The sequence below is a fragment of the Eptatretus burgeri genome, chromosome 3 (genome assembly GCF_056783735.1).
Source record: "Eptatretus burgeri isolate ZD-2024b chromosome 3, Ebu_testis_v1, whole genome shotgun sequence".
In the NCBI taxonomy this organism is placed as follows: domain Eukaryota; kingdom Metazoa; phylum Chordata; class Myxini; order Myxiniformes; family Myxinidae; genus Eptatretus; species Eptatretus burgeri.
In genome coordinates this window covers 135152043-135179187 of record NC_140963.1, presented here as the reverse complement: position 1 = coordinate 135179187, position 27145 = coordinate 135152043, and the positions used below count along the sequence as shown (strand labels likewise).

General features: G+C 43.6%; 1 protein-coding gene across 2 annotated transcripts in view; it reads right to left on the bottom strand.

Annotated features, from left to right (window-relative positions):
- GRIK5 (glutamate ionotropic receptor kainate type subunit 5) overlaps window positions 1-27145 on the bottom strand; it is a 487066-nt gene that overhangs the window by 340545 nt on the left and 119376 nt on the right. For both annotated transcript variants that reach the window (XM_085875712.1, XM_085875713.1), the window contains exon 3: window positions 3612-3773. In XM_085875712.1, the coding sequence (XP_085731838.1) occupies window positions 3612-3773 (162 nt within the window). The remainder of the gene's footprint in view (window positions 1-3611; window positions 3774-27145) is intronic.

Sequence of the window (27145 nt, the reverse complement as noted above, 5' to 3'; positions counted from 1 at the left end):
CAGACTTATGAAGAGCAGAAGTGCCACCAAACGCATTTTCTGTGCAAGGGTCTAGGCTCATGGAGGACATACACAAGGAGGAAAGGAGGATCAAAACAAAATACAGGGAACAATGATCAATGGAGGAAGAGACTGGGAAAGAATCAGTGTCGTACCATAGGAGTGATCGTGGATTGACGTGGATTAGTGCATGAGGTGGTGACGGGCGACACATTTGAAAGACTGAAATCAGGAGTATGACACAAGGGATCCACAAGAAGATGATTCCACAATTGGGAAAAAAATCAGAGGACAAATGAATGCATGGGGCAACCAGCCTGGACTTTGGAAAGGTGAGCAAGTGAAGGTTTCTTGACAAACGCATGCCACCTGAGGTGTCTTGGGAGGGCAGAGGTAGGAGGGAGCAGGAGGAGCAAGGCCAGATATAAAGATCATTGCACAGAGAGAATACCAATTTTCTCCTGGTGGGAGAATCCCTGGGAATTAGCCTCCTATTTTTTGAGATATTAATGGTGCAGAAGACTGTTTGCAACTGCTTCAATATGAGCAAGATGGATAGCAGGAGCACTAGCCAAAGCTTGTGAGTCACACTCCATGGAGATCTGTATGAAAGCTTTCATTGTACCCGGTGATGAGTTTGGCATGGCCGATCAGTAATGCCTTTGCTCAATGAATAATACCCAGATGACTGGCCCTTAATGCTAGCTTAGTGAGATGGTTCTCCCACAGAAACCTGGAGCAGACAGTGACGACAACAAGTTCCAGCAACTAAAGTTATGTCCAGAGAAGTACGAGGTTGGATATTTTGATTGCTGATCCTTGTAGAGAGACATTGCGAGAGTGTATAACTTGCTGGGATGGGATGTAATGTCGCAAGTTATTGATCAGCTGCTTGGCCTAACTTGTCCAAGTCTGATGAAAGGGATTCATCTTGACCAGCCTTTCACAAGAGTTATGTATCATTCTACAAAGGGTGGAGTCATTGGCAAAATGGTAACATTGCTTTTCAATAGAATCAGATATATCATTTATATCTAGTTGTCAGTCATCTAGTTCTGTCAAGTCATGGCCGACTTCTGGTGACATTCATGATCAGATTTCTCCAAACATCCCGATCCTGCAGCGCTTCCCGGAGCTCTGGCAGACGCAGCTCGGTTTCAGCCATTACTCAATCCATTCAGCACATTCAAGGTCTGCCTCTTCCTCTTCTTCACCCATACCCAGCATGGTAGACTTCTCCAGACATTTTGCTTTCTGCACACATGATGTGTCCAATGTATGTCCGTTTCTGTTTTAGCATCAACGCTTCTGATGTACATGGTGGTCTCATCTGTTTGTTCTTCTTGCAGTCCATGGAATTTTTAACATTAGTCTTGAACACCACATTGCTAAACTGTCAACTTTCTTCTTTTCTTCCCTTTCACTGTCCACGGGTCACATATATATATACGTCGCAACTGGAGATATCCCGAGTATTCACCAGCCTCCTCTTGGTGTGTTTTGTCACATTTTTGTCTTTCCAGGTCTTTATTTCTCCTCCACATCTCCACTCACTTTAATCTCAGAATCTAGGAAGATGAAACTTTCCACTATTTCCACATCATTGTCGCCCAATCTGAACACATCGGTCTTTTCAGGTGAAAATATTTTAGTCTTTTATAGGTTTGAGTAAAGACTGGCTTTTTCACTTTCCTCCTTTCACTTTCTGTAGAAGTTTCATCAAGTCTCCGTCACTCTCTGCCAACAGGGTGGTATCATCAGCATACCTTAGGTTGTTGATACAAATTCCTCCAATCCTGACTCCAGGAATCACTTTTTAGATCAAGAAAAATGCAGGTCCTACTTTGGTTACTCCCTTATAGAACCTCAAGGCTGAAGATAAAGATCATGGGCAAGGCACCATCAAGGGAACACCCACTGTTTTTGCTCAAAAAGGAAATAAGACCATCACTTGAGAAGATCTGGAATACGAAAGAAAGCCAACTTAGAAACTGTAATGGCACTTGGCAGAGGTCATACATCTGCCAGACTGAGCAGTTCATGTTTTGTATCCCTCTGATCGGACATATCTGAATCTGGACCTCAACCAAAATTTAATTGACTCATTGTTGTCACACACCCAACTCATCCACCAAGCTTTGTCATAATCCATCCACAACTTTTTGAAATCTTGAGCTATTCATCGTTTTTGGCCCCATCTCTCGATGGTGACAAATTGGCCATTCATGCACGTGCTGGACTGAAGCACAAAAACAAGAGTAAGGGTTAATGACTTGAAAAAATAAAAAAAATAAATCCTTGAATCTGGATCCAGATAGTCACTAAAATCGAATCAATTCGTCATTGTCACACACCCAACATGTTCACCAAGTTTCGTCTGAATCCGTCCATCAGTTTTTTGAGATATTTCGCTCACTGACAGACAGACAGGCAAGCAGGGGTGAAGACACAGCCTCCGTCCACCTTCACTGGCAGAGATAATTAAGGCTGGATGCAAGACAGTCTCAATCCTACGAGTTGGAGCAGAGATGGTACTTGATGTCAGCTGCAATGATGGACTTCCTCTCTTTGCTCATTATGGTGTGTGGTTCAGAAGATCAGTTTTGGAACCCTTTAATGAATAGGAGCGACATTTGCAATTTTCCAAAATGGAGGACATTTCCGCTCCAGGAAAGCTTCAATCGAATTTGATGTTATATTTGATTGTTAAACTCAGAAGCAAACGTAAACCGAATAGAGTAGATCTTGCAATCATATTCACCTCCAGGGTGGAAGAAGGTTCTGTGAAGGTTCGTGTCTTCACAGGTATTGTGCTCGTTTGCTCTGACGAAGAGCTAACTCTCGAAACATCAGGCGCATCTTATTTTGTATGATCTACAAACAGATCATTCAGTTCCTGAAAGGTTCAGGTTGTATTACTTCAGTCCCACCATGAGTCCAGATCTCTTGATAAGAAAGTAAAAGTTTTGGCTTCTCATCTCATCTTTGCAATGTTTCTAACTTGGCTGGATTTCCCCGAGATCCATTGCCACATCCTCAGTTGGATGATACATGATACATTGACAACACACAAACTTTTTCATTAAAACGATAAAAGTGATCCCGTAACAACTCGGTCTTCAAAAGTCGCAAAATCACTTCTGTTCTTGAAATAAAAGCCATTTATGAAAACAATTATTTTTCGCTCCATTATATGCAGTGGTACAACCAAGGAAGATTTTACTGCACTTTGCAAGCTCCATGACAACTAATGGATGCCCCTGTGAATATAACAAAAACTGCGCATTACAAGAGTGCTGGAATGAAGCACAAATTCCCTGCAAATCATCATCAAGCTGCATTAAAATAACTCGTGAAAGAGCAGAAAGTTTAAATCTAAATCTGGTGATAAATTCTCACTTAGATTTCAACCCAGGGTCAAGAAAATCAAAGCTGAGCATCGCACCGACTTCCCACTGTACACTATGCAGGCACAGCTGGCGCCTTTTGCCAGGATTATTTGTCAAAGGGCAAATTAAACCGGGCATTGATGAGATTGCTTAACTTGCGCAAGGTGCTACCATCTGTTAATGCAAAGCAAACTCGAAGGTAAAACAAAAAGGTGTAAATACCAGTTTCTGTGGCCAAGTAGTCATTATCTTCGGGCAGTTCAAAAATCTCCAGGTCGAGGTGAGCCGTTGCGTCACCTCCACCCTCACTGAGTCGTTCCTTTGCAAGGGCAGCAGCCAACCGCTCACCACGACCGCATGAAGCGTGGTCATCCAAAACAATGGCTGTGGGGATAACATCCAAGAACGAATGAGGATCAAATGCATGGATCAATGAACTGCAACGATTTTAAGATTGTGGTTGTGATGGAGATTATGTTGAGGAATCCAGATGCAGCGATGATTTCAGCACGAGCGAGGGTTAAGCTTTGCCTTTGGTCTTGGGTTAGAACTGCAATTAAAGTTAGGAATCCATTTGGACAGGGCGAGTGAGTGGCAATGGGGCGGGAATCCCAGACTGCCATCTGCCACAAGTTGCCCACTGCTGCCTCACGGGCTGAAGGTTAAAACGCTCGTTTAACCATTGGCTTCCTGACATCGTTTTGGTTATTCTCCATTGCTCAGAACAGAATCTTCACCCTTTTCCTGTTCTCTCAGAATATTTCCAACCTCTTTTAGATATCCCACACTCCGATACTGCATAGTACCGTTAAACAATTTGTTCCTTCCGATTCCTGCTCCTTTGTCTATACTCCATCCTCACAAATAATTATCTGCCCATTCCTTGCTTTGAAATTTATTCTAGACATCATAGATTTTATCTTGATGAAGATGAGGATGATACCAAGTTTGATGTTGATGGTAAACCTTTGCAAACCCAAGTGACTCTTTTTTTGGTTTGTGGTCCTTATGAGTGGTGGTGGCCTGAAAGGATAGTTCAGAGGGAGCAATACTCACTTTAGAGTTGTCTAGTCTGGGTTTGATTCCCAACCTGACTATAAACTATTACCCTGGTACTTTACAGGGAATGCATTGCGTCAATACAGCAATGTTAAGCGAGGCGACCCATCCGCTAACATTTTCTATGGGTCGTTATCGACAAGATCCTACTGTCTTTCACAAAGAGTAAGCGAATTCCATCAATTCGTTTGCCAATTCCAAATCTAAACCCAACCCACAAGGGGCATCGCGTTAACGGCATAATTGCATCCCCTTCCAGAAATGATGCAACCAGCATCTATGGGATGCACGCCCATTAATGAATGATTGAATGGAGGGGCTGGTGGTCTGCAACCCCCGCCCCGACCCAATAGCGCTCTCTTCTCTGCGTATTCTCGATCCACCCACCTCTTTCCCCATCCAGATCCTGTCGTAAATTCTTCCCTAGTTACAAGGCATGGAGTAAACGCATTGTCATCAAAAGCTGCACACAAATTAAAATCGCATTACAGCTCCAGCCCTCAACTCTGCATCTCCTTCTCATGTCCTCTCCATTTTGTCTTCCTTCTGTGCCCTTTCTCCAATGCTGTTTCCATCTATTATGCTGCGGTTCATTGATCGATTGCGGATTTCAGCTTTACGACTCGACATGAGTGCTGCACCGTACCGGTTAAAGTGTGCATCAGGATTTTTTAACCCTATTAATGTTTGATTCCATTTCTCTGTTTCTCAAGAGATTAAAAAAGTGTCTTGTGTGAAATGGTTTCATTTGATGATGAGGACATTAAGCTCGAAACAACTATTCAGGACGGAATGTTGAAGTAATGATCATTGCGCTCCACTCTTTTTCGTCATGGTCCATTAGATTGATCTGTATATATTTTACTCCATTCCCCTGTTATGTAAATTCAGCCCAATATCACAAGTTGATAAGTCACTTGTGCATTGTTGGATTATGTTAATGGAGTGTAACGTTTGTTTTTGAATCATGGTACCTTCAGGCAATTTGAGATGGTTTTGCTTTGACTACAAAGTCCTCAATCATACATATATATTTATGTGTGTAAATATATAAATATATGGACATTAAAAATATTTATAATATATAAAATATTATCTGGCATATATATATATATATATATATATATATATATATATATATATATATATATATATATATATATATATATATATATATATACATACATACATACTGTATATGAACAAACAAATAAACAAAAAAAGTATATAACATATAAATATATATGTATATGATAATATAAATATATAAATAAACATACATAGAAATAAAATGTACATATATACATATAAATAATAAAATATATATATATATATATATATATATATATATATATATATATATATATATATATATATATATATATATATATATATATAGTTGTTGGCTTAATGGTAAGGGTGGTGGGCTTGGGATCCGAGGATCCTGAGTTCAAATCCCACTCGGGTGTTGAATTAATAGCAGGTGGGGTTGACTGTGCCTGTCATCCTTCCGAGGTCGGCAAAATGAGTGCCAGCTTGCTGGTATACTGTGTCGGAGTGGTGACCCATACAGGATTGTGTCCAATAGCCAAGGAGACTGCTGAGACAGCACCAATGCTCTGCACAGAGTATGGTCCCAATGGAGGGATATGTATGTATGTATCCAGACTCCAAACTGTAAATGGTGAGAGCCCCTCCTGCATGGTTTCGGGAGTGATAAATACCGCCTGCCATGCAGAGACATTATCTCTCGCTTCACCACGCACAACCTGGAATCATCTCACGCTTCACCACGCACAACCTGGAGGCACAATTGAATGCGTTCGGAAGCAATGATGATGTAAAGCCATTCTCTGACTGAAGCAGAACGGTGTGACATCACCGCCATGACGCACGGTTTTGTATGCTGAACCTGGAAGAGCCCACAGGGAGCCCACGCAAGCAGATAAAACTGTGTCATGGCAGTGACGTCCCCTCCTCCTCCTAACTCCCAGGAGTAACTTTGCCTGCATCTTCCCTCTGCAACCACCTCTTGTTTGTCTGTGTGCTGTACTGTCCTCCGAATAGGGATTACTCCATTTACATCTTCCTCTCTGCTAACATGGACCATCTTTTTTAACCACGCATCTCATATCTATCTATCTATCTCTATCTATCTATCTCTATCTATCTATCTCTGTCTCCACCTCCATCTCTATCTATATCTGTCTCTCTCTTTGTCTCTCTCTCTCTTTGTCTCTCCGGGTGTTTAATTGGGTGTTGGCACCTCTTCAACTAGCCATGGAATTGCACAAAGGACTTATGTGACGTGACTCCATGGGCCTCTCCCAATCAGTTAACTTTCTAACCTGCATTTATTCCAATGGAACATCCTCCCTTCTGGACTTGGTGATGACGAATTTTCCTACTTCTGTCTCCTGTTCCTCTTCTGCAACAATAATGTTCATGACCATGTGCTTATGAGAGTCAACATCTCTCTAGCTCTTGTCAGAGAGCTGTCTCAGCACCACAGAGTCTCGCAGTTCTCTCAAGCTGCTGTCCAGGAATCCAACTGCCCTCTCCTCTTAAGACTGGTCCTTCATTTACACTCTCCTGATAATAATACTGCCTGGGAATCCTTCCACACAAGCTTACTTTATTTATGTTCAGATTTATATCAATTTGTTTGCAGTTGTCATAAACATCTTCTCACCTCTGGTACATAGAATCTTCTGCTGAGGAAGTTGCCTTCAAACAACTTGCCTTCTCTTCCTGGAAGGCAAATCGGACCGAAGGCAAACGGATCATTCGACCAAGCCTAGAACAGATGTGTCCACTCTGAGGAAAGACAGAAAACAACATCTGGCAAACCTAACGACTGAATTCACAAACCTGTCTCCCTCTTCAATGACCTGGTGATGCATTGCCAAGACTGTCTCTGAGTATGCTCCCCTTCCATCCTTTCCCTGACTTCAAAAGGCACCAAAGCCGACTCCGCTAATGAGAAGGCTGAATGCCTCAATTCTGTGTTTGCTTCCAAATCTTGTGTACTCATTACCCAACCCTCACTCACTATACCTCCTCTACCCTCTCATACCCAACTACTCCTGGATACCATGTCTTTCTCACTGAAGATGAAGAGGTTTTTGGCAAACCTCAACTCCGATTCTGTGACAGGCCCAGATGCCGTCCGTGCGTGTTTCCGAAAAACCCGCTCTGCTGCGCTTGCTCATCCATCCTCTTTCTGCTATGTTCACCTGATCATTCTGTCTGGGTCAGCTTCCCTCTGCTTGGAAGGTAGCCAACATTACTGCAATACACAAACATGGGGCAAAAACTGATTCTCTTAACTACAGGCCTATTAGGTTGCTTCCATTTTTAAGCAAGGTCAGGGAATCTATAATTGAAAAATTTCTTCCTTTTCTCCTTTCTTTCAAATCTATCCTTTTCTCCAAAGGCCTGATCTCAGATCATCAGTTCGGTTTCAGACCTGGTCATTCTCTCTTGGGTATGCTACTTTACTTCTATTCTCCCAACAATGGATGGAAGACCTCAATCTTTGATATGAGATCAAAGCTGTCTCTCTCTGGATATATATCAAGCTTTTGAAACAGTCTAGCACCCCACTTTGATCTCCAAACTTGCAGCTTATGGCATCCAAGGCCACCTCCTGTCATAGCTTACTGACCTCCTCCCCTCCCGTAATCAGCACGGAGCTCTTCACAGGAACCTCTCATCGACTCTCCCTGTCAAGGGAGGAGCACACCAAGACAGTGTCTTGGGCCCAGTTTTTTTTCCCCTCATCTTCATCAATGATGTTTCTGATTCCCTGGAAAATCATGCATATCTCTGTGTTGATGATTCCATCCTCTGCAGTGTCATCTCTCATCCTTCGGACACAAAGGCAGCAGCCTCTTCTCTTTCTGCAGACATTGACACTGTAGAATCAGGAGCTGATCCAGCACTTTTTTTTTGTATACACGGTTGAGGCTCGTATGGGAACGAACACACAGAACGTACAACAGGGTGAGTAGCAGACAAGAGGGGTGGGAGAGGGAAGGAAAAAACAGTGGGGAACAGAGACATGAGATCTGTGGAAGGGAGAGGAATGGGGTGGGGTCCAAAGGGTAAACAAGATCTTACAGTTCAGGTTCATACATGACAGGGACTTTCAGAAAGCAAAGCAGGGAATATGAAGGAGGTTGGTTTGGGGTGGATTAGCAGGGGTAGAAAAAAGATCATGGTTTTGTATGGGAGAAGACAAGAGATGGTGGTGAACAGCTGTTGCGAAAATCTGGAGGGAAGAGTGGCATTGAAGAGAGTGTGGGAGTTTGTTCCAAAGGTGGGGAAAAAGAGGAATGAAAGAGTGAAGGTGAGCAGTGATTCTTGATTTTGATAGTTTTACCAGAAGGGGGTTGCTGGTAGACCTCACGCGCCATGCGGAAATATGGGGGGGGGGGGGACATATCTCAGAAAAAGAAGGGGGGCGAGGCCAGAGAGGAGATGGTAGAAGACAGAAAGACAACCGACCTGCCTGCAGTGAGAGAGTGAGAGACCCAAAGTCTCAGCCTTATAGCGGGAGATACCAATGATTCTAAATGCCTTGGTTTCACAGCGTGAAGCCGAGAAAGGTGAGAGGCAGGAGCAACAGGTTTTGGGTTTGCTTCCGGTTCTGGATTTGCAGCAATGGCATGTTTCTCTCAGGGGTCTCTGCTGACTTTCTCAAACTTAAGTTTCCAGTCATTATTTGTCCCGTTTTACCTGTTTATTTTCTCACCTACATGTTTCTATGTGTTCCTCGTTTGGTTTTGTTTCAAAAATCGTGCTATTTTGTGAATTTTTGTCGACCTTGTCTTACCGGGTTCCTTGAGGCCTACCCATCCTTCCCCTCGAGGTGCACGGTTGTTTTTATTTGTATTCTCTCCGTATTACCTTCAATTCCTATTTTCCCCACTTTCCCAACGAAACACTCTGTATCTTGTCTTAAATTCAAAACAAAAAAAAAAATTAAAGAAAACTACCTTCCTCCCTGAATACCCACGAGGCACGATTGTTGTTGTTGTTGTTGTTGTTCTTCTTCTTCTTCTTCTTCTTCTTCTTCTTCTTCTTCTTCTTCTTCTTCTTCTTCTTCTTCTTCTTCTTCTTCTTATTCCTCTTCTTCCTCCTTCTGCCAGCACACCGTTTTTATTCTACTTGAGGTGACCCACTCTCACCATTACCTTCATAATTTCTTCCTACAACCTTACATTCCCGAATCTTACCAAATCTTCAAAAATCCATCAAAAATAATAATTTTCATTGTATCCTTTCTATCCATACACCTCCTGTAACCACATGTCTCTCTCCAACCTCTTCCTGATACGTTTCATCGACCCAGCAGATTCACACTGTGTTTACAGTTCCAAATTCATCATACACTTCCACGATTTTACTTCAACCTTCCCTTTTCCGAATGTCATGCAATCCTTATTTAAAATAAATAAATTTACTTTTGACTATACACCTCCCATAGCCAAGTGCTTCTCCCGTAACCAGGTGATCTGTTTCCACCTCCTGCGATTACCGATCCAAATTCACCATTCACCTCACAATTTTTTCAACAACCTTTACATTGCCTAATGTGATGAAAACTCTCTCAAAAAAAAAAAAACAATAATAATAATTATAATAATAATAATAATAATAAAAACGATCTTTTTTCATGCTTAATCTTCCTCTTTCACACGTGCGGTTCTCATTACTGTATCACAATTCACTACTCTTCTTCCATTTCAACAGACTGCTCTCAATTCGACCTTCCATTCTTACCTTGCCTATAAAATCCAACTGTTACAACGTTTCTTCTCTCCATTATCGAAATTTGCCATTATTGCATCCATCAAGAAATGTCTTTCATCGCATCTCTGATCTAAAAATTAAAAAAAAAAACAGATTGCAATGAATGTTCGCTTTCCATCAACCATTCGTTTTTTCCAACTTCAGTGCCAACTTACCCTTGTCACCCCTCCCTCTCAAAGCAACCATCACACTCTTCTCCCTCCGAGCTTCTGCCTCACCTTTCTCCCTCAACTCTCCCCACTCACCCTTCTCCCCCATTCACCCCCTCACTCACCCTTCTCAAAGTCCCCCCCCTCACATCCACAAAGTTTCCTCCTTTCCCTGCCCTCTCACCTCCATCTCATCAATCCACCTCCTCAAATCCTCAACTGCATTCTGCCCCCTCTCTTGCCCGCCCCTCTCCTCCAGCACCACAGAGCCTTTCCTCATCCTCATCTGGCTCCCTCCCCTAGCTATTCTGCAATCCCCCACACTCTTTCAACAACTCTCCTTACCTCCCCCCTCCTCCCTTGTCCTACCCTCCCCTCCCCTCCCATCCCCTGCACCCAAGGCCTCCTCCCCTCCATCTTCATCAACAGTGTGGACCTCAAATAACCCGGGCCTTCGATCAAACCTGACAGATCTTCCCATACAGGTTGCCACTGACAAACCAGACATAATCTGCCAAATAGAAACTTTCCTCCCTCAAGACGTCTCTGACTCCCAAGTATCTCTCCCTGGTTACTCCCTCCTCAGGTATGACAGACCTGAGCCTCGTCCTGGTGGAGGAGTTGCTCTCTTCATCAAAGACTCTATTCCTCACTCTCCATGCACTGCTCTCACTCCCCACACCCCCTGGAATACCTCTGGCTATGGCTTCCCCTCCTCTCTCACCTCATGTTTATATGTGTATTGTACCGTCCACCTAACAGTGATGACTCAATCTACACCTCACTATCCGAAAACATGGACCAACTTCTATCTTCTCATCTAGACTCTCTCTTCCTCATATGTGGTGACTTCGATTGTCATCATGCTAGTTGGGGAGATGTTGGTACCTCTCTCACCTGTCATGGCACTTCAGCAAAAGCTTTTTGCAACTCACTGGGACTGACTCAATTGGTCAATTTCCCGACCCGCATCTCAACCAGTGGTGCTCTATCTCTTCTGGATCTGATTTTGACAAATTTACCTGAAAATATCTGCTGTTCTTCCTTCGCTCCAATCAGTTCTTCTGACCACGTGCTTGTCAAAGTGGACATCTCTCTGGCTATTATCAGAGAACCACCTCAGCACCGTTGAGTCTAGCATTTCACTCAAGCTGACTGGCAGGGTCTCCAAGCAGCCATCAAACTTCTAGACTGGTCTCCTATCGCTACTTTCTCCAACTCATCATGGGAATTCTTTCAAAGAAACTTGAACTCATCCTGGGAATTCTTTCAAAGAAACTTGCTCTCCCTCATGCACAGATTTATCCCCTCTCATCTTCAGTTGTCCTACCCTTCCTCCTGCCCTTGGTTTACTGAAGCTTGTGGTGAGGCAGTTGTCCTGAAACAACCTGCCTTTGCCTCATGGAAAGCAAACCCAACTGAGGGTAATCTCAGCTCCTTCCATAAAGCTCAGAACAAGTGTGTATCTACCCTCAGGAGAGCCAGAAAACAACATGTTTCGGAACTCAAGTCAGAACCCTCAAATCTCTCTCCCTCCTCCAAATCCTGGTGGCGTCTAATCAAATCTGTTTCTGGTGTATGTTCCCCGTCCATCCCCTCCCTGACCTCAAATGGCCGCACTGTTGATACTGCACGTGAAAAGGCAATGCATAAACTCGGTGTTGGCATCAAAATCTTGTCCAAATCCCATCGCCTTCTGTACCCACCTTACTCCATTGTACCCAACTGTCCCTGGACTCCGTGTACTTTTCTTCTGACAAGGTGGAGAGCTTGCTGTCAAACCTCGACTCAGATTTTGCAACCGGTCCAGCCGGCATCAGCCCACGTGGCCTAAAAACCTGCTCCTCTGCGCTGGTTCACCCTCTCTCTGTTCTAGTCACCCTTTCATTTGCTCAAGGTCATCTGCCATCTGCTTGGAAATCAGCAAACATCACTGCCCTGCATAAAAAGGTGCAAAAACAGATCCCTGCTACTACAGACCAATCAGCCTTTCCCAATCATCAGCAAGGTTATGGAATCCATCATCGCTTCAGACATGAAATCCTTCGTTTTCTCCAATGGCTTGATTTCTGATCATCAATTTGGTTTCAGACCAGGTCACTCTACCCTGGATATGCTGCTTCTGCTCTCCCAACAATGGATGGAGGTCCTCAATGCCGGACATGAAATCAGAGCCATATCCCTAAATATATCACATCCTTTTGACATCGTCTGGCACCCTGCCCTACTCACCAAACTCATTTCCTCTGGTATCCAAGGCCATCTCCACTAATGGCTCGCAGACTTCATCTCCTGTCACAGTCAACATGTGGCCCGAAATGGAGTTCATTCATCCCCTCTTCCTGTCCAGACTGGAGTTTCTCAAGGCAGCGTTTTCGGCTCTGTTCTTTTTTGGTTTTCATCAGCGATCTCTCCGACTCTCTGGAAAATCCTTTTTATCTCTTTGCTGATGACTCCACCCTCTGCCCTACCATCTGTCATCCCTCAGACCGGCAAGCAGCAGCTTCTTGGGTAAAAACACAAACTGGTCCAACACGTGGAACATGTCTTTCAATACGGACAAATCTCATACTCTCACTTTGTTTCTCCGAAAGGACCGTTTGGAACCAGCCCCCCCCATCTACTTTCTCAACAATCCTTTGGAAGAAGTCCTTTCTTTCAAGCTTCCCAGTCTCACTATCTGCATTGATCTTTCCTGGGAAAGCCACATTTCCAACCTTGCCTCCAAGCCAGTCGCCGACTGGGAATCCTCCATCGTGCAAAGTCCTTCCTCGGCCCACCTGTACTGAGCTCCTGACCACATACAAAGCTTTTGCCTACAGCCTGATGGAGTACTGCTCTCCTCTTTGGGCTGGTGTTCCTGCCTCCCACCTTTCTCGGCTTCACGCTCTGGAAACCAAGGCATTTCAGATCATTGGCATCTTCAGCGATGAGGCTGAGTCTTTGGGCCTCTCACTTTCTCACCGCAGGCAGGTCGGTGGTCTTTCTGTTTTCTACTGTCTCCTCTCCAGCCTCGCCCCCCTCTGCTCTCTCCGCGATTTGTCCCCACCACATTTCCGCAGGGCACTCAAGGTCCGCCAAAAACCCCCTTCTGGTAAAACTACCAAAATCACGAATCACTGCTCACCTTCACTCTTTCATTTCTCTTTTTTCCCGCCTTTGGAATAAACTACCTCACTGTTCAATCCCATTCTTCCCTTCAGGCCTTCAAAACAGCTGTTCACCACCACCTCTTGTCGTCCCTCATCCAAATCCTCGATCGTTTCTACCCCCATTAATCCACCCCAAACCCACCTCCCTCAAATTCCCTGCTTTCCTTCCTGAAAGTCCCTGTAATGTCCATCTTGTATACCCCGTGTTCCCCAGCCCATCCCTCTCCCTGTCACAGATCTCCTAATGTCTCTGTTCCCCACTGTTTTGTCCTTCCCACTCCGCCTGTCATGTATCATGCCCCCCTTGCTGTGCATTGTGTGTTCGCTCTCATACGAGCCTCGACAAGGTATACAAAAAAAAAAAAAACAGCCCAGAGGGGAGATCAGTACTCCATCAGGCTGCGAACGAAAGCTTTGTATGTGGTTTTCCCAACAAAGATCATGGCATATAGTGACACCCAGAATTCTTGAATGAAAGGACTTCTTCCAGAGGATTGTTGAGAAAGTAGATTGGGGTGGGGGGGGGGTGGGTTTACAGACAGTCCTTTTGGAGTCACATCGTTAGAGTGAGAGATTTGTCAGGGTTGAAAGACATGTTCCACATGTTGCACCACCTTGAGATTTTATCCAGATCTTCAGAGAGTGAAGAGGCTGTTGTTTGCCGATCTGAGGATGGCAGATGGTACTGCAGAGGGTGGAGTCATCAGCAAATAGATATAGAGGATTTTCCAGCGAGTGAGAGAGATCATTGATGAAAAACAGAAAAAGAACAGGGCCCAGAACGCCACCTTGAGGAACTCCAGCCTGGACAGGAAGAGGTGATGAGAGAACTCCATTTAGGGCCACACATTGGCTGCAACAGAAGAGGAAGTCTGCAAGCCATGAGTGGAGATGGCCGTGGATACCATAGGAAGAGAGTTTGGTCAGCAGGGCAGGGTGCCAGACGGTATTGAAGGCATGCGATAAGTCCAGGGGGATGGCTCTGATTTCATTTCTAGCATTGAAGATCTTCATCCATTGTTGGGGGAGCAGAAGCAGTATTTTCAGGGTAGAGTAATCTGGGCTGATGGCTTGAAGTAGGGCTTTCAACCCTCAGATATCCTGCAGAATCTCTGAAAGGACTTTATGGCAAAACCCCCCATCTACTTCCTCAACAAATCACTTGAAGAGGTTAAGTTATGCAAGGTTTTGGGCCTGACCTTCAGCCATGATCTTTCTTGGTGAGACCATGCTTCCAAGATGGCCTCCAAACCCAGCCAGCGACTGGCATCCTTCATCGTGCAAGGTCTTTTCTTGGCCAACTGATCTTTTGACAACCTACAAGGCCTTCATTCAAAGCTTGATTGAGTACTGCTCTCCACTTTGGACTGGCACCCTTGCCTCATACCTTGCCCATCTTGATGTCAAGGAAATCAAAGCCCTCAAAATAACTGGGATCTTCTGTGATGAAACTGAATCTCTGGACCTGTTACTTTTAAATTGCCAACAGGTTGGTGGCCCTCTGTATTCTACCGCCTTATTATTGGTCTTGCACATTCTGCCTGTGTTTCCTCGGTCCATCCCAGATTTCTGCAGAGTACACCATCTGCCAATAACACGGGCTGCCAGTACCCCTCTTTTTGTAAATTCACAAAATCCAAGCTCGCTGCTCACCTCCATTCATTTGTTCTTCTTTTCTCTCACGTGTGGAACCAACTTTCCCTTTGTTCAGTCTTGTTCTTCCCTCCAGGGCTTCAAGACACCTGTTCTCCAATGCCTCAGGTCATCTCTCATCCATACTCATTGCTTCTTATATCCCACGTCCCAATTCCCAAGCACCCCATTCCACCTACAAGGCTTTCACCTCTTTTCCTTTTTCATTCGATTTATTCATTTTCTGGTTCAACCCTGCTGGCCCCTTCCTTATCTCTGCCACTGAAGGTGAAGGAGGTTATGTTTTCACCCCTCTCAATCTGTTTGTTTGTTACTTGCAAACTCGAAGATTTTTCAAGTACATTGGTCAGTCAATTTCGTTATTTTGTCTGTTTGTCAATTGCCTTCAGGTCACAATTTCAAACCGATCTTCAAGAAACTTCACCAAGTTGCAGAGGCAGTCTCAACGGAAAAGTGAATTGATCAAAGGTCAAAGGTCATCTTGAGGTCAAATTTCGAAATTCGTAATTTTTTTTTATTATCAAATTGACTTGAAATCTGAACAGCAATTGCACAGTGCATTGCTGAATTTGGAAACCAACTACTTTTTAACATCAAAAGGTCAACTCAAGGTCAAACATCTCAGATCATCAATTTTCAACTGAAAAATTATCAATTTACATCCAATTAACTTGACAGTTGAACAGGATTTGCATCGTCCATCACTGAATTGGGAAAGCAACTATTTTTTGAGTTCAAAAGGTCAAAGGTCAACTCAAGGTCAAACTTCTAAAATCGATTTCAATCTGAAAAATAATCAATTTTCATCAAACTTACCTGAGCTTTGATCAAGATTGTAAATTTTAATCTTAACTCGAGACCCGTGAACCCGTTGGGTTCCTGTTGTGACAGCGGTTGATGGTAAAAAAAAAGATAGCTCAAGCGAACTATACCGCTAAGGTTGTTTGTATTTATCAAATTCTCCCGAAGAGTACTTGCTGAATCGGGAATTGATTTTTTTAATGATTTTTTTCGTTGCCCGATTTGAACGAAACTTGATACTGCACACCGCAGGTGTATGGTGAATAAGGTGGCCCCAAATTTTTTGTGCTATCGTGTACCGTTTTGGCTGTATTTCGGGAACATACATACATATGTATATGTATATATATATCTATATACATACATACAACATGAGAGTTTTAGCAATATAAAGATGAAAAGGACAATTTGAGGTATCCATTGCAACCTTTGGAGAAGGGGGGGTGGATTTTGCAAGTATCATGTTCTGCATGATGTCTTTTTCTGTTTGTCTGTCTCTCTGTGTGCAGGATATCTCTAAAAGGTGTTGACGGATCCAGCTTAAATTTGGTGGACAGGTCGGGTGTGTGACCACGAGAAATTGATTTCATTTTGGTGAAGAACCAAAATCCGGATCTGGATTCGATAATTATTTAATTTTAAAGTGATTCTTCACCATTGACAGATGGGGCCAAAAACTATATACAACAAAATATTTCAAAAATGTAATGGGCCTGATATGTTCTTATGGATCAGGTATTACGTGGCTGAGGTATGCGCTCTACCAAGTGTCCTTCTCGTCTTCTTGCTGTGTTTCAGCTTGTGTGCAGCTTGTTCTTGGGTCCTCCCTCCACCCCCTTCACCTTGATTTCACTCTCAGTCACACCTCTACTCTGCTGTTTCCCCCTTTCCACTTTGTTCTATTCGTTTCTGCTCTTGATCTCTTTTACAAGCCTCCACCACGCATCAACAACAAACAAAAAAATGCACCTGAGTAATGATAATGGGGTAAGCATACCTGCCTTCAAACTACACACACCATGGCATTGCCACATACATTAAATCTACTGTTCAGGACTGGAAAGTCGTTGCAGTGCCAAAACCTTATGATCTTTGTAAATAGCATATCATCAAAGCCCAGTACTTAGCCTGGTGTTGGCTTAGTGGTTATGGTGGCTGGCTTGGAATCTTAGGGTCCTGCGTTTGAGCCCTGTTGTCTGCTGAATTAACACCAGGTGGGGTTGATTCCTCCTGTCATCCTTCCAAGGTCGGCAAAATGAGTACCATTATACTGGCATCGGGGCACAGCATCAGGGGCACAGCCATGCCCAAACAAAATGATAGCCACCTGGAATCCAAGCTGCCAAATGCAAGAAGAAGAAAACCCAGTGCCTGCAAATTGCCAATATTTCAAAGACTCCACGAGTGCACCGACAACCCAACAATCTTCCCACAACTCTCCCTCCTATTCTTTGTGTGCTTTTCTTCAACTGTGCTGACCCAGACTGAAGATAAAACAATACATCAGCTGATTGTGAAGTACTATATGACTGGGTTTCACAATCAGACCTGACTCCACTCTTTGACAGATATCAGCGAGCAACTTTCCACTGCAGCTGCTGTAACTCCTCAACCAAGTCAGACCGAGCAGGGAGCTGACTTCTCAACTCTGTGAACATCTACACTGGCAGTAACCTCCACTCCAGCAGAGCTCCCCTTTTGGTTATCACCATGGCTGTCCACATGCATATAAAACTATCACGTAATAACCACGGGCATGAGTTCTTCCAAAGAAAGAAAAAATGAATGGCATTCATGGCACCATTCCCAAAAATTAGTGGTGCCTGGTCTGACAGGTTGGTGTTAGTGAGCAAGCACCAACTTCTCATTTGCCAAGTGTTCAAGCAACCAGGGTGAGGGGGAATAGGAGGTTGACATTTGCATATTTGAATGCTGGTAGTTTGACAGGAAAGGGTAGTAAAATTGTGGATGCTTTTTCTTATCAGATGAATTGTGTGTGTGTGTGTGTGTGTGTGTGTGTGTGTGTGTGTGTGTGTGTGTGTGTGTGTGTGTGTGTGTGTGTGTGTGTGTGTGTGTGTGTGTGTGTGTGTGTGTGTGTGTAGGGGGGGGGGTGGGGGGAGGGAGGGAGGGTGAGCAAAGAGGGATCGTTTGCAATAGATCAGATAGATGGGGAGGAAAAGCTAGGTGAGGCATTTAAGGATCTCCATAGTGGGGGTAATCGGACACAATTGTGCAGAAGTAGCACATTTACCTTCAAGCTGTCTATATTGAGTTCAATTATCAGCCCAACTTTAAACTGTAGGATTGGTGGGATTGGTGCTTCGCTGACAGGATGTTGGATCACAAAGTGTGGCCATTCCTTCAAAAGGATGTCCAACTGGGAACCCATCTGCCAGCATTAATTGGTGGATGATGATCCCAGAGTGTCTTTCCGTGAAGAGGAGACTTATCACTAGCAACCGAAACAAATACCAAATTACTGCTCTGATTACAACTGAGAAGGAAAAGGTAAATCACTTGGTGTAATCCTTGCCATGGGGCAGCTTTGAATAGGGATTTGGCAAACTAGGTGGTGGATTTTGTTCGGGTGAATGACTGTTGTTTGTAAAGCTGATAATTGATAATTTTGTGAGTCATTTTAGGGTATACGCCTCAGGTGAGAAGCCAGCATCTTGAAACCGAGGCTTTCTGAATGAGTGTAGAGGGCTTCAGGTCAGGTCAGGTGTGGGAGCATGCACCGGAGCAGCGCGTCGCTGCGTTCACTTTCCACCAGTACTCTAGGGGTCTCCGTCTGGCCATCACCAAGGCAGACACATGGCCCATCCACATCTCCTCAAGATGCCGATCAACCTGCTGCAAACACGAGGTAACGTGGTCGGCCCATTGGCCTCCTCCACTCAAGAGGCTCCCGCTCTGAGAGAATCTGATGAGCAGGATCAGTGTCAGGAAAACAAGCCACATGTCCATCCAGCCACAGATGACGATCTCAGACGATGTAGGCAACAAATTTCATTGCAGTCTCTCTCAGCAACCGCTCCTTGTTACACAAAGTCCGATGAGCGATAGCCAAGGATTCTCCAAAGAGACCTGGTACCAAAGGAATTAAGTCTCCATCTGAGATCCCTGGTCAGAGTCTAAATCTCATATCTGTAGAGCAAGAATGGAAGCACCAAGGACCTGAAGACTCGGACTTTCATTCTCCTGCACAGGTACCAACAGCGCCACACCACATGATCCACCGAATCCATAACTTCCCAGGCCCAACCCAGATGTTTTTTGACATATGGCTCATAGCCAGCAGAGACATGAATATCACTGCCAAGGGAAGTGAATCTCTCTGTAGCCTCAACATCCTCACAACAAAAAAGTACCGACAAGACATCAGCATCCAAGATGTCATTGAAAGCCTGGATCTTAGTTTTGACCCAAGAAACCCGTAATCCCAGTGGCTCCGACTCCTCATTAAGCACCTCGAGGGCCCCCAAATGGATATCCAGAGTCTCCACAAAGATGACTGCGTCATTTGCAAAAACAAGGTCAGAGATCTTGACATTCCTGGACGATGCACCGCAGCTTGATCTTTCCAACATCCTCCCCAGAATCCAGTCCATACAAACGCTGAAAAGTGTGGGGTCCAGTGCACACCCCTGATGAACTCCATAAGATGGTATCACCATCTCCATAACTGGAAATAAGCCGAATATGGCATCACCACATCTCAGAGCACTCTCAGTACCAGAGTAGAGTTCAGTCATCAGATTGATTAGTTTTGGTAGGCACCCCACGAAGACCAAGAATCCTCCAGAGGTAATTATGATTCACTGAATCTAAGGCTTTGCATATGGTGAGGACTCGTCTTCATTCGGTGAGGATCCGAAGGACAAGGACACAGTCAATTGTTGACCTCTTTAGTGTAAAGCCTGACTGCTCTGGACACTGGTGCTCAAGCAGAGGGTGGCGAACCCTATCAAGAATTATCCGAGTAAAGATCTTGCCCAGCACTGAGAGCAGTGTCACCACTCGGGGTAGTTGTTGCAGTCCTGGCGATCACCCTTCACTTTCCAGAGGACAACAAAGCCTCTCTTCTAGTCAGTTGGGATGATGCCTGTGTTCCAGGCAGAGCACAGAACTGTATGCAACAACATGAGTACAGCATTTCCATGAGCCTTGAGGGGTTCAGTATGGATACAACAGATCCGAGGAGCTTTACCCCCTTTCAACCGGTTCACTGCAGCCTGTGTTTCCACAAGCGAAGGTGGATCACAGTTGATTGGAGGGTCAGAAATAGGGATGTAAAACTCCTGACATCCAACTCAACAGCTGGTGGATCAGCCTGGTACAGCCACTCAAAGTAACCGGCTCAGCGGGCCTTCACTTTGGACTCCTCTGACAAGAGCCCACCACCCTCCACTCTCATTGCAGTACAGGGACAGGCTTGGAGGAACGCAATGCGTGAATTCCCCTGTGAGCAGGATGAGAATCACTGGACCACAAGTGATGCTCTACCACCTCACCTATTCCTTGCACATCGGCCTCCTTGTCCACCCTTAGCGCACGTTCAGTTTCATACCTCAACTCCCTGAACAGCTCAGCTCTGCCATTCAGCCTAGCCATGAGACTCTGGCCAATGGTATCCAGTGTGCCTTGAGAGACAAAATTCTTCTTCGCCCCACAATGAGTTCCAAGACATCCAACGGCAACATCAAGGACGGTGGTCCTGAAGGCACTCCACAACTCTTCAGGATTCCCCAAAAGCACGGAAACCCCCCAAATCCCCACTCAGCCTGTTCGCAAACTCCTTAGCTAACCTCTCATCCTTGAGCTTGCCAACATCCAGCCTCGGCTGAAATGGTCCCATTCTCCTGGATTTAAGCTAAGAAAGTTTTTTGGGAATTATAGGATGCAGTTTGTATTTTTACCAGGTCGAGGAACAACCAATTCTATGTTCTTAAGCAGAGACAGAAATTTTTCAGTGGGAAGAATAAGTTGTGTTATTGGTGTGGATTTGAAGAAAGCATATTATGGGGTTGAAAGAGATATAGTGGATTGGTGTCTCAAGAATAGGGTACTTGAAATTAAAAGTAAGGTTAATTGAGGTGATGTATGAGGGAGCAAAGACATCAGTTAGAATTAGGAATGGTTACTCAGAGAGATTTGATGGAAAGATTAGTTTTTACATCAAGGGTCATCTCTTAATCATTCTTTTTGTGGTGGTTATGGAAGCAAGATGAGGGCCACCTTTGGATGTGATGTTTGCAGATTATTCAATTTTGATGTCAGACTAACGTCATGATGCAACTCGAATGGCACTCAGGAGAGCACGTGCCTCCATGCCAGGTTGAGCAGTTCAGGTCATGGTTCAGGTCTGGATCCAGATCCGGCCTATCATTGGGATACAGAATGTAATCGGCTTGTTCTTGTCATCTATCCAACTCATTCACCAAGTTTTGTCATAACTCGTCCAATACTTTTTTTGAAATATCATGATATAGAGTACGGGATATCATTTTTGGCCCCATCTCTCAATGGTGAAGAGTCACCGACAAGTTCAAAAAATTCACGTATCCACGACCGGATTTTCACCAAAATCGAAACAATTCGTCCTTGTCACACACCAAACTTGCCCACCAAGTTTTGTCTGAATCCGTCGGTAACTTTTTGAAATATCCTGCTCACAGAGAGACGGCCAAACAAACAGACAGAGGTTAAAACAACCTCCGTCCACCTTTGGTGGCAGAGGTAATGATTGCAATTTTGAAAGTGGAAGATTGAGGATAAATTTCATGAAAACAGGTATTATTGACTAAGGAAGATGGAGACTTGTTAATGGTGAGCAAGGCAGAGGGAAGATAGGGAAGGCAGAGAGTTAACGTAGGAGTCATAATTTAAGTCCCTTGGTTCTGCTTTGGAGGGGGTGGGGGTGGAGGGTGGTTGCAGTGAAGGTGTGAGTGAGAGAAGAGTAGAGTAGGTGGATGGAATCTTGTCTCTCGAGTGATGTATGATTGAAGGACTATGGTTAGACTGAGGGCAAAGATTTACAAAAGGAATAATCGTTTGGTCCTAAAAGTTAAAATTGCAAAACGTGGAGACATATTGCCTAAGCTTTTAGTCCTGCAGTCATCACGAGAAATCGCAAGAATGCTGGAAGGCAAAGATCAAAGCAATTTATACCACTCAACCATGGTCGCTGATTGGTAATGTTCCATTCGTGATTTGTAACAGCCAAGCTGTAGGCCGTAGACACCTGCCCACGTATGCAAAAATCCAACTAAAATGCTTCCCCGAATTCACAACTCTGCGAATGTACACTTGATGAACAATCCAGAATGCACAGAAAATGATTGAGCTCATCGGTTTCGGATTACAGGCCGACATTGCAGTAGTGCACATTTATGCATGCTTAAAGCTACTTACACACACATACACACACACACACACACACACACACACACACACACACACACACACACACACACACACACACACACACACACAGACACGTGGAACGCCAGCTTTGATTGAGAGATGTGCTCAATAGAGAGGAGAGTAATGTGGTCAAGTAGGTCTTAAATATGGATGTCGTTGGCAGAATGAGAGGAGGCAGACCAAAACTGATATGGAAGGAGGTGGTGGAGAGGGACATGGGAGAGATGGGAGGGCAGAGAGAAGGTGCTATGGATAGATGGACGCAGCGGAGAGGGAAAACTCATGTGGTCAACCCCACAAGAAAATGGGATTCATAATTGTGCCCATTAAAGTAGTGAGTATGTATATGTATGTATGTATGTCATGTAGTCAGGGATCGTGTCCGGTTGCAGTGGGATGATCACGCCAAAAAGATGGTAACTACACTCCAAATCATAGAGCCGGATGTAGCCCAGATTCCAAACATTTGGAGTAAACGGTACAATGGAAACAGGACTCGTGCCACAACGTTTATGATATGAAAAACTAACTCCATACAGTATTTATAATATACAAACTGTGATTAAAAAAAAATTATCCACATTATCTCAAACCTGTCCTTCACCAAGTGAATACACAGAAGCAACAGTTCACCAAATTGCTTCGGCAAAAATTCTGAATTCTCTTAACAAGGTAACAATCACACTATTTGAACGCATTGAGGTGTTATTTCTAATGGGTGATGATTGCCTCGACGGTGAAGTGAGCACGAGAGGTAGTTGCAACTCCTCCTTCCAATGAAACAGTGTGTGGTTGACTCGACGGTCGCGTGAGCTGACGGTGGTAACGAATTTATAACAAAGTTCATTGTGAAGAAGAGGACAAAGGAGGAGCAGAAGTAGATGTTAAGTGTTCTGTATGGTGCAGTGATGCTAAGATGCTGTGCTTAATTCAGCATTTATGCAAGCACACCTGTTTGAATTTATGACCTCAGCCTCACCGTTTAGAATCTGGTGTCTGTGTAAATATACCCATTTTAATTTTACTTTACAGCAGCCTCACCACGGAGAATCAGTTATGCATGATGTTGTGTCACCGGCACAATGTACAGCCCCGCTTGAGCTCACAAGACTTGCAGAGACAGTACGCCCCAACCCAAGATGCTCCAAACACCTTTGTTGGGCTTTGCTGAGGCCAAGCCTCCAACGCACACCAAGCCTCTGGGAGTGTCCTCTTTTTTGAAAGGACAACGCATCAGATTATAACTCAATGCGATGTGATGTGATGTGATCCCAACGAAAAGACTTCACCAACGTTTCTCTCCTTGCTCTGCTTCCTCTGCCTGTCGGCATCCGGTTCACACATTTTATAAGCTGTCTGACTTACCTCTCAACAGCCTATCATACAGCTGCCATGTCTCCAAGGCCCTAACTTGTTCTGGCATGACCACACCTGCCTGGACAAATCCCTGCTCCATCACTCAGCCATTCTGTTGATGAACAATCACGACTGCCTCTCAGCCACGTTGAGTTGCTAGTTACGTGCCACATTTACGACGAATATCAACAGAGTTCACATTTCTCTCCTCTTTACTTAAATCATATTACAAATACTGAATGATTCCATGATTAAACAATAATAATTCTGCACAGACTAAATTATAAGTCCCATAACAACAATTATTACACCAACCATTCTACTCAATCAAAGAAAGTAATCACCATAAAATGTAGAATTCAAATTTTATATATGTATGTATGTATGTATGTAGTGTGCTGGACTCCACATGAACTTTTTTTAGGGTGCCCAAAGGGGCACCCATTTGTTTGTATTTCTGATTTTATGGGGTGCACGAAGTCAAATTTTTGGACCCCAGGAGAAGAAAAACCAGAGAGTTGGTGTCAAAGCCACCCAATGCTTGCCTGTTTATACATTTATCATTTTTAAAACACTCGTCTAATAATTAATATTTTTTTATAAAGCATTGCAGTGAAGTCTGATCCAAATAATTTTAAAGCAATATATGTATTTGTATATTGTAATCAGTAACAAGAGCGCAAGTGAGCACAATATACGCCCAAACAAGAAGGTATATACAGAATTGTGCTACGACATGGAAAACAGCATCCTGGTTGCCACGGCAACCACTTTAGATGACAAACGTATGTCGCGACACACCGGCTCCACAGTCTGTACCTATGTACCAAATATGAAATGTGAAAGTTGAAAACTTTGGGAGTTACAGTGCGGACTGGAACGGATGGAAAACAGCATCCTGGTTGCCATGGCAACCACTTTAGATGACGAACGTATATCATGACACACCATCTCCACAGTCTGTACCTATGTACCAAATATGAAACGTGAAAGTTGAAAACTTTGGGAGTTAGATTGCGGACAGGAACGGACGGACGGACAGACAGACAGACGGACGGACGGACGACCGGTATCACATAATACGCCCTGATATGTGTGTGTGTGTGTGTGTGTGTGTGTGTGTGTGTGTGTGTGTGTGTGTGTGTGTGTGTGTGTGTGTGTGTGTGTGTGTGTGTGTGTGTGTGTGTGTGTGTGTGTGTGTGTGTGTGTGTGTGTGTGTGTGTGTGTGTGTGTGTGTGTGTGTGTGTGTGTATATATATATATATATATATAACGAAGCCTGGTGTTGGCGCAGTGGTTAGGGCAGTGGCTTGGGACCCAAAAGGTCCTGAGTTCAAGCCCCGTTGGGACACTGAATTAATATATGTATGTATGTATGTGTATATGTATATATATATATATATATATATATATATATATATATATATATATATTCGAAAACACCAGGGGGTTGACTCAGCCTGCCATCCTTCTGAGGTCGGCGAAATGAGTACCAGTTGTACTGGGCCCGGTGTATGCCCCGGTTAGAATAGGTGTACCATATCCCTGTGTGTCGTAAGAGGCGACCAGGGTTGCGTCAGGAAGGGCATCCGGCGTAAAAACCAATGCCAAATCATTATGCGGACAACAAAACCAATTTCCATACCGGATCGGTCAAGGCCCGAGTAAGCGAAATGGAGACGGTTGATCCGCTGTGGCGACCCCTAACGGGAGCAAGCCGAAAGAAGAAGAGAGAATATATATATATATATATATATATATATATATATATATATATATATATATATATATATATACATATATATACATATATATACATATATATACATATATATACATATATATACATATATACATATATATATACATACATATATATATACATATACATATATATACATATATATACATACATATATATACATATATATATACATACATATATATACATATATATACATATACATATATATACATATATATATACATATATATACATATATATATACATATACATATATATATATATATATATATATATATATATACATATACACATATATACATATATACATATATACATATATATACATATATATATATATATATATATATATATATATATATATATATCGGGCGTATAAAAAATAGTGAGGTAGATAAAAACATGAGAAAGGAAAAAATAACTTGCACCAAAAACTTTAACATTTTCACGCTGACGCTGACACTCACGCCGGGGGTATCGCTATAGCTCTCTGTTCTTCGAACAGGCGAGCTAAAAAAACAATAAAAAAGGAAAACTGTAAAACTTGTTTTCTTCAATATTCCAAGTTTGGAAAAAAATGGATATTTATGCAAACACTGATCATTGAAAAGTCCAAAACCGTCAAGCAGCCTTTGTTGAATATAGTAAAACAGAAAATGTTAATTTCTTAAAGAACATAAGATATATATTTCGATTGACCTTCCTCACGAAGTTAGAAGTACACAACCCTCAGACTGATCGCAAGTGTCTTCACATTGGCACATTCACAGTGATATTTGGAGCCATTGTACTTTTGCACATTGCTTCTCTTGAAGTTCATTGACCTTGTGAAGAAGGGCCCGGGAGGGTCCTTTCCGCTCGTGCTGGATAGCTCCGACATACGTCACAGAACATTTTGTCATTTTCTGCATCGTATTCGAGTCACTGGAAATTGTCCTCCTATCCAACCTGGAAATTTCTTTCCCATCCATTGTCATAAGCAATCTGCTTCTTGGGATGAGAAGTCCCATAATCGGACCCCGTGACTGTAACGTCACTGGCAGAGGCACCAGTCGAGCTCGCTGATATGCAGGCTGAACCCGAGAGCACACTCTCCTCTCGACCCTACCTTTTTTTTTCTTTGCTGAGAACGAAACAGAGCTCGACACTCTCCTCTCGAATTTCTGCCCGAATCTCCACATTTGGTCTTTTCACAGGAGTGAAGCTTGATTGAGAAAGTCTTTTCGAACTCATTCCTCTAATTTATCTCGATCGATCTCGCCTGACCCTAATTGGGCACACTTTATTCTTCGGGGGATGGTGTGTCATGTGTATTCATTGATAGAATTATATTGTTACGGCTGTGGAAATTCGCATTACACCGTAAAGGACCCTCAGGTGAGATATCTCCAGAGGTACATGTGCAGTTAGCCCAAACCCGTTGTATAGAGGGAATTTATGTGATCCATCCGGGCTGCGACGCTTTGAGTTAGCCATTTTTCTGTTCTATCTTTAATTTCAAACAAACAGCATCTCAACAAGCACGCCATCCCCATCACAGCACCAACCACACTGCAACCATGCCACCTCCACCATCTA